The sequence below is a fragment of the Lolium perenne genome, chromosome 7 (assembly GCF_019359855.2).
Source record: "Lolium perenne isolate Kyuss_39 chromosome 7, Kyuss_2.0, whole genome shotgun sequence".
Lineage (NCBI taxonomy): Eukaryota > Viridiplantae > Streptophyta > Magnoliopsida > Poales > Poaceae > Lolium > Lolium perenne.
In genome coordinates, this window is record NC_067250.2 from 96,264,726 (window position 1) to 96,273,562 (window position 8,837).

The following is an 8,837-nucleotide window of genomic DNA, read 5'->3' on the forward strand; positions in this document are numbered from 1 at the left end:
GAACAGGAAATATTTACCAAAAAATTCCTGAAACAATACTTGCACTTTTTATTATTTACAACAATGTTTACTCGATGCTTTGCACAATCATTGCCTCCGCTGAGATTTGATGTCTTTCTAATTTGACGGAAATTACCCACATCTCTCTCGGCAGCCTCAATCCCAGCCATACAATGTTTGATCCAACGGCACAGGGTGATCAAACGTCAATTCAGCGTCTTCAACCCAAAGGCAGAGCACAGCATACGGTTCCAGGACCAAATCGAACAGAGCCGTCGGCCGCACTTCGGTTTGGCGCTCGCGACAGGACACCTCGCAGGTGCGGCGACCGAGACCTCCGGGCTCCGGCTCCTAATCACTCTCGCAAGACTCACCCATGACCAGCGACCGCACGGAGCTCGCGGCCGCGATGGCTGATGCAGCGGACATAACTTCTTCCTCCGGTTGGGACTTCACCTGGTGAGTGGTGAACTTCTCCTGGTCGGCTCGTACCTTTGGCGAAGACGGCCGTAGTCAGCTCTGTGGGCTTCGTAGCTTCTTATGCAGTAAATTGCGTATCTTGCTGTTGCTGACTCCTGGCTGCTATATTACTAGTTTACTACTACTACTACTAACCTTGCGCGCGTGGTGTTTGATGCATTGCCTGATAGTAGCTGGCTGTAGTTATATGCAGAAAATACAACACGGTAAATTGAGATTACGCACACCTGATCTAGTTTTCCTAGTTTTACATCATGTGCTTTTAGAAAGTTGAGCACTTTGAGCATAAATGTCACAGTGGTCTATGCAATACAAAGATATCAAAAAGAGTTTTTGACATATCATATATGAAAGCCAAATGCTGAGAAGATTCCAACTCGTGAAGATTCAGAAGCCACTACCCAGAATCTTGCTCCCAAAAGGCATCAGTTCCCTCGGGCCCTATTTCTTGGGCCACCATTGCTGCAACCAATATAAGCGTCGAAATAAAATCTGATTAGGATGTTTAATGACTTTGCGATTACATGTCACATCATTCCTAGACAGCCAAACAGCTCTATAAGCAGCATCTGCTCCCACTAATACCGCTGATCTAAGCTGTTTAGGGACCATACTAGACCAGTTACCAAACGTATGATCAACAGTAGCTTGTGTCTGAAACTCTGAATACCCACTGCAATCCTAATAGCCCTCTACAATGGACACGCAATTGTACGCAATGGTATGGATACCTGAATGATGATGCTAATATTTTCTGTTGTGCTTATTTCGACCAACACAACCTTGCCAAGAAATCCTTGAACTAGTGACAATCAACTTCATATCTATTACGTTGTCAGATTGTGTGCTCTGCTACCTCCACAGTGTTGCTCCTTTGAGAATTGACACACAATATGCGAGCGGTATACTGTATCATCTGAACATAATGTAACAGATAAATTATAATTTTTGTGATTCAAATGTAATCTGCGGTATTACGGTTCAAATGTCCTCCTCCTGCCTGTCTGCAAATTTGAATCTGTTGTTTTATTTTTCCTGGAGGAATTTTACACTGCAGTATTTGACGTTTTGTTTGCCAGTGATTATGAAGTTGATTGTGGATCCGAGGAACATGCCTACATTGTCTACAAAACACTAGCTGTTGACAAGGAGGTAAAGAAGAAGTCGCATTTGAGCTCTCAACAAGATCTCTCCCTTCATAAAATTCTCATGTTTCTTTGTTCATGGCATGTTTGTCAAAAACTCTTTTTGATATCTTTGTATTGCAGTTGCAGCCCGATAAGGTCAGGAGGGAGATGGCTGTGTCTGGTGGCAAGCTTCTCGTGTCAGTAAATCTACACCCACACTTCTAAGAACTGCCTGATCTGCATTGCTCCACGAGGCGTAGCTAACCATTTAAAGCTTACCTTCCTATCTGTGAACTCGCAGGCACTTTGAAGCAGTAGAAGCCCGGTTTCTACGAGCATCTTTCAGCGCGTTTGTCGACCTTATGGTACTTGTGACGAAGCTCGTCGAAGAATATGGTGATGTGAGGCAGGCCTGATGATGGCTGATGGCGCAGCGTCTGTCTCTGCTGACACTCTCTTCATCGTCAAGGTAGAGGCTATATTGAACAACACAAGTAGCTGATTCCTGATGGACAAATCTTGTACGGAACACTATGCATCGTGCCAGCTGTGGTGTTCTAGATTACATTGTTTGCTCGATCAACCACTGCACTTTTGGACGCTTTTGGAAAGCAGTACTACAAACAAAGACCCCATAAGAAATGATGTTTGGTTTGAGCCGGTAACGCAGCAAGTAGTAAGAGAACATCTAAGCTAACTAGGTAAAGGACTTTGAAGCAGTGATTTCCTGATGGATGCGTTCTGAACTAAATATTGTACGGACTGTAGTATGCATGGTGCCAGCTGTGGTGTTTGCTCGATCAACCACTGCACTTTTTGGTTCTTTTGGAAAGCAGTACTGCAAAGACACCATATATAAGAAATGATGTTTGGTTTGAGCTGGTAACACAGCAAGTAGTAAGAGACATCTAAGCTAACTAACTAGTTAAATGACTTGATTAATTAATATTGCCATGTTGCAATCAGCGTGAGCAGTACACATGGCGTCAGTACATCGATCATAGCTCTGTCTTATTATTACCACCAAACCTGCAGACTACTAAGAGCGACAGCAGCACACCTGAACGTGACAATCAACTAGCGACCACACAATACTACTAATAATCCTTAACTAATGAAGTCACACAAGCACACCCTGCAGTACGTAATAATAAATTAACCAAACCCAATATCACTCTTCTCCATCTGTGCATGTCATAACATGTCACTGGCGTACGTCGTCGGAGTACGTGCGTCTCACAGGGCGGCGACGATCTCGATGACCTCCGGCTTGTCGATCTCCGCCACCTTGGGGTTGACAGCGTCGGTGTGCTGCTCGATCGCCCTGACCTCGATCTTGTGCACGCCGACGACCGGGACGGGGCCCACGGAGAGGATGGCGACGGTGTGCACGGGCAGCTCGATCACCTGGTGCACGGCGGCGCCGCCATCTCCGGCGTCGGTGGTGGTGGGCAGCACTGCGGCGTTGCTGGGGTTGCGGTACCAGAAGTAGAGGCCCATCTGGGCGCAGCTGAAGAATAGGCCTCCCACGTTCGGGTACTGCATGCACGCGCGCATAAAATTCATGATGAGATTGACGAAGCTATGAGTAGTGGCAATGGTGGTAAGTAGAAGTTATCTACCATGACGAATGGGTCGTGGGTGAAGAGGCCGTAACAGAACCAGGCGACGGCGCTGAGGACGAGGCAGCCGGAGAGGCCGACGGGCAGGAACTCCACGCTCTTGGTCTTGATCACCTTGAACTGCACCCACCGATCCATAGATATATGCCATGTCATGCGTGGCCCAAGACGTAATTGAACGAAGAGCAGATCGAAGGGAGAGACCGCTACTTACGATGACGGAGAGTGGCGCGACGAAGACGGCCATGGAGAATGCGAGGCAGACGCTGCCGAGGAACTTGACGCGTTGCTGCGGCCCGACGGCCTTGAGCGTGAGGGCGACGACGAGGCCGAAGGCGGCGACGTCGAGGAGGAAGAAGTAGGCGAGCGTCCTGAGCCTGGCGCGGCGCGGCGCGTAGACGAGGTAGGCGGCGATGTAGATGAACTCGATGCCGCAGCCGAAGGCGTTGATGGTGAGCAGCAGGCGGGAGTTGGTCTTGATGAGCGCGTAGAAGATCCACAGCACGCAGCTGAAGAGCGCCACCACGTACGGCACCGAGCTGAACCCGCCAGTCGTCTTCTTCGTGAACACCTGCCTGAACGTCGCCCTGCAGTAAATCGAGAAACAGTCAGGTCAGGTCAATGGCGCCGTCGCTCGGTGAAAAGATCATTACTGCGATAAGAGATGGCGACTTACAGTGGTGCCAGGAACACCATGAAGGAGATGATGTTGCCTGCAAAGGAAAAGAGGAAAACCGACGCCGTTAGCATCTGTCAGTGGCATTCTTTTAATTGTATCGGTATACAGTATGTAATTTTTATTTGAGTGCTGGTACAACTAATGGCAATAAGCTAGGAAGTTGCGGGGGGTGAACACGCATCCCTCACCGCTCAACCAATCGCTATTTCAAGAAAAAGGAATTTCAAGAGAGGGAAAGAGATAGATAGATAGAAAGAGTGAATCATGGTGAGCTGTTGGTAAGAAGCTAGGAATGGATTAATGAAGATTTAGCCAGTTAGTTACGCTAGCAATAAATCCGTGTCCGTGTGAAGTGTTTGCGTATTGTCAGGAAACCAAGGACGTGCCCGTGCCAGAATTGGAGCTTCTCCCCTGCTCTATGCATATGCGTTAACCTACCTACACGACGCTGCGATGACTTGTGATCAATGTATATATATGATCATCAAGCATGCGTGAGCTTTATCCATGGAAACGCCAAAGGTGTGTGCGTGCTAATCAAACATAAACTGTGCATTATTTCTCCACTAATTACCTGCGACGCCGGCGAGGGTGATCGCCAGACCTCCAGTCATCTCGACGGCGACTCGGGTACTGATATCAACTAGAGAGAGGAGGGTGTGCAGGAAGAGGAGGGAGAGAGAGAGAAGATCTCAGCCTAGGCCAAAACCCCCTTTCCTACTTCCTGTCTACGTGACACAAGGCTCAGTGGCTAAGCTCTGCGAGAGATGCAACTGCTTCTTGTGTGCTTTGGCATCGGCCACGGGGGTTTATATAGTCGGGGGGCGCCTCGCTTTTGCTGGTGCTGTACAGTGAGCCGCCCACTGCCAGCCGCATGATCTCGATTCATCAACCCTGATCGATGAGAGCTTTGCACACCCTGTCCCTCTACTCTTCTCCCTGAACATTTGCTGCATTTGGAACGTGTATGAACAATGGGTTTTGAAAACGTGTCTCTCTCTCCAACGTATAGCTTAATTGATTTGTGTGGTTTACTCTTAGAAAGTTGTGTGATCATGGGGAAAGATGCATCTAATAATAATGTGGCTATTTATGTGTCAGGCTTCTGGGTGATGCCTTATGCATGTAATACATGTTGAGTAAACATTATTTTGGTTTAGTTGATTTCCGGTTGCACATTTTGTCTTAACCAAATGAAATTGCTCATTTCAAAGATGTGTACCTTCGGTAAATTTCTTAATTAGCTTCTATTTTTTTTGGATAAAGGAAATATATTAATATCGAAAGATACCAATTACACCGAGACTCTGCAAACGCAATACCCTAATGGTACTACGGATGCACACAACAAAAAAAGAAAAGGAAAACTAAGAAAAGATAAGTCCCGCTAAAGTATTTCAACCGTAGTAGCAACAACACATCCATCACCAAGACAACACCTGAATTCCAGGCTCTCCAAAAGCGACGCCTTCAAGAAGAAAACAGTGCACAATCGCCGTCGTCGCCCGATCAAAAGATCTTAGCCTTTCACCCTGAAGATAGTCTTCGCTCTCAAAACAATGCCTTCAACAAGGCCATTGCCAGACACAACCAATTAAGACCAGACTTTAGATTTTCACCCTGAAAGGTGAGACTCTGAATTTCACCTATGATGTCGCCCCCACTTTCATATTGCTGCCGTGAAACCCAGAATACCAAGCAAGTCCCTCAACAACACACATACTCGAACCTCCATCGCTAGTCCTCCAATTTGGCCTTCATGATATTCTTCGCCCCTGATTTCACCATGGACCAGAATGTCATCTGATGGCAACACAGAACAGAGCTTCGCGCCGCTCCCTCCAAAACCAAACGGTCGGAATAAAAGCATGGGTGCGCATGACCGAATACCACCCGATCCAGCAAACTCCACGCATAAGGTGCATTGTTACATTTGCCGGCGGAGCCTTCCGGAACTCATCACTCCAGCTAAATCCAGAAGGACATGCATCAAGTAGATCTTCGTCTTGGCGCGAGAGGAACCCTATGACCGCCGCCTTTATTCAAACCGTGCGAGCAACCCCCACAACATCCTCTGGCAACCCGTAAGCTGCCGCACCAAACCCAACCAGTGGCCCAAAGGCTAGACCAGCAATGAGAATGGTGATGGCAGAGCTGGGTCGATCCCCGCCGGATCTGGCCCAACCACGCAGTGTAGATGACCGGGGAGGCGGCACGGGAGAGCCCCAAATCGAGATCTAGGGTTCCCACCACCATCCAGCCCGACCATGAATGCGGTGACCCAACATACCATCGCATTTTATAGTATACAAGTCGTTGATATGATACTGATGAAGGGGCTTCTTCACAAATACCACATCCCTGAGAGTGGTACAACAGAAACATTGCAGGTCATAAGCATTTCACATTATTATTGCATAACAAAGTTCTCAACCACTTGGTATTCTCAAAGGTCCGATGAGAACACCCTAAGAACATAACTTACTTAAGGTAGCATTACAACTTGAACCACTAAGTAGGCAAGATGAGAGCTCAACAACTTATTTAGGTAAGTCACTACGGTGCTCGGCTCTACTATGCCTACGACATGTCTCTACTCCTCCACCTCCACGTCATCAGTTTCGTAGAATATCCCATAGTCTACGCCTTCAACTCCTCCAGACAAGTCAGGCTCCTCGTAGACCAACTCATATTCTCCTTCTGGTGCTCTGGTGTAGGCCTCCTCTTTGGTATCACAGTCTAGCAAGGGTTTAGAAATAAAGTGAGCACATAGGTACTCAACAAGTTCAAAAGAAAAGGCGTTTGATGCACTAACTACGCCCATTGATCAGAAAATCTCAGGTCAATGCATGTTTCACAAACATTTGTTCAAAGATTTATTTTATTCTGAAAACTATGTCTGCCAGTCTTCACAGGTTGACCAGAACTTCATGGAGTTCCTTTCATGTCGTGTTCGTAGTTCCCTTCTCGGAACAAGAAGTGACAAGCCACAATTTGATACACTCTGTAGAGGTGCGTTACTTTTCCCATAAGAGAACTTATCCTTGTTGCCAACCGGGCATACTTTCACGTCCACACTTCCTTGGTGTGAGGCCCAGTATAAGAACCAAGCCAATCACTGCCTTCTCCGCGACCCTGCATACCCACTCTTTTGTCCATACCCACATCCCTGGTAGACATCACCCGAGCATACGGCTTTACCCACGATGTGTCATGGACAATCCATCATAGATGATAGAGCGCCCTTCATCCACACGGATGGGGAGATTAAGTCCATCCCAAACTACTGAGTGTTCTCGCAACACACAACCAGGCTCTATCAAGTCTGTTGATATGCAGAAGGGAAAAGATACAGCTGACTTTCCCAGAGCCATTATAGAACTTATGGTTAACGCGATATGTACGACGCTAGAATCACTAGACGACATTGGTGATTAGTCCTAGATGAGTAGAACTCTTGCAATGGAACCTCTACCATCAATACATACCATGGTTCCATTGCCCACCACATAGTCATATTCATAATTAGAAAAGTAACATTTCATTTTCAATGCAGGAGTGATAAGTATATTGCTTTTCCGAAATTGATAGAAAATAATCAATATGGCATGAGCAAGAGTGAACTTGCCTAGAGATTGCGAGACAGTGCAGTTCGAGGGTTTGGATGGAACCTGAACCTCGGGTTCTGAAAAGAAGCATCATTGTTTGATAAGGACAATGTTATAAAATTCAAATGATGTATGCATGGTGGATTCCTTTTGGTTGAATCCCTTTCCCAGGAGTATTAACATAATTTCTTAAGATTTAAATATTAAAGCTTTATTAGAATATTAATTTATCTAAATAATAATTTATGATGATTTAATTAATATTTCAATAAGGATTTTCCTCAAAAGAGAAAGACTTGAAATAATAGAATTTATCTTTTGAAAATATTTGTTTTAACAAATATTTAAAGGAATTTGGAATTTCCTTGATTTTTATGTTCAAGGAAATATTTCAAATTTAAATTCCAACTTAGAATTCATTTTAAAATTTCTTTCATCAAAATTTATATTGTTTATTTTATTTTATATTTCATTTTGATTAAGAAATATTTTTAATATATTATTCATATTTTTCTTGAATTTTTGGAGTTCATTTGGATTTATTAGCAATTTTCCAAAATGGAAAGGTTTAATTCAAAAGTGAAATGTCTAAATTACCCCTGGTCCCACTGCTCAGCTGATACGTCCAAAATGTATCTACTTTCCCGAACACTTTTTATGTTGTTTGCCCTCTATATTGTGTATTTTGAATACAACTAACACGAACTAACGTTGTTTTCAGCAGAATTGCTCTGGTGTCTTGTTTTTGTGCAGAAATCCAACTATCAGAAAATTCCCAAAAAATATAGAAAAACAAATATTTCACCTGAAGACTCCCGGAGCTAGAAGACGAGACGGAGGGGCACCATGAGGGGCCCACACCCACCCTTGGCACGGGCCAGGCCTTGGCCGCGCGAAGGGGTGGTCTGGCCGCCTCGGCCACCCCGTCGACCTCTCCTTCGCACTATAAGATGCCCCAGGACCTGAAAACCGAGGGGGGTTTGATGTTTTCCAAGAAAGAGTTCCAGAAACCCCAATCCGGGGACAAGAAACTCCGTTCTGGCACCCTGCCGGGACGGGGATTTGGAGAAGATCATCGCCATCGCCATCACCGACGCCTCTCCATGAACCATCCATGATTTTCCCATCCATGTGTGAGTAATTCCCCGCTGTAGGCTGTAGGGGATGGTAGGGATTGGATGAGATTGGTTATGTAATAGCTATAAGATTGTTATGGGTATAGTGCCTAGTATCGGTTGTTAGTATTTTTGACATTGTTGCAACTTGTTATGCTTAATGCTTGTCACTTTGGGCCCGAGTGCCATGATCTCAGATCTGAACA

The 8,837-nt window shown here is 45.6% G+C and overlaps 2 protein-coding genes across 3 annotated transcripts; one reads left to right on the plus strand and one right to left on the minus strand.

Moving 5' to 3' along the window:
* Positions 1–224: 224 nt before the first annotated feature.
* LOC127316581 (uncharacterized) lies at positions 225–2,272 on the plus strand. Of its 2 annotated transcripts, none has more exons than XM_051347023.2 (4): positions 225–459; positions 1,560–1,632; positions 1,755–1,804; positions 1,909–2,272. In XM_051347023.2, the coding sequence occupies exons 1-4, from the start codon at positions 377–379 to the stop codon at positions 2,021–2,023; spliced, it is 321 nt and encodes a 106-aa protein (XP_051202983.1). In that variant the 5' UTR covers positions 225–376; the 3' UTR covers positions 2,024–2,272. The 2 variants fall into 2 exon arrangements, with proteins under 2 accessions (XP_051202983.1, XP_051202982.1); XM_051347022.2 differs by having other exon boundaries at positions 233–459; positions 1,749–1,804.
* Positions 2,273–2,516: 244 nt separating this feature from the next.
* On the minus strand, positions 2,517–4,694 carry LOC127316580 (bidirectional sugar transporter SWEET11). Its single transcript, XM_051347021.2, has 5 exons — positions 4,483–4,694; positions 3,906–3,942; positions 3,444–3,816; positions 3,230–3,349; positions 2,517–3,146 (listed from the first exon to the last, which is right to left on the minus strand). Exons 1-5 carry the CDS (start codon positions 4,520–4,522, stop codon positions 2,844–2,846), a joined length of 873 nt encoding a protein of 290 aa, XP_051202981.1. The 5' UTR covers positions 4,523–4,694; the 3' UTR covers positions 2,517–2,843.
* Between the last annotated feature and the right edge of the window lie 4,143 nt (positions 4,695–8,837).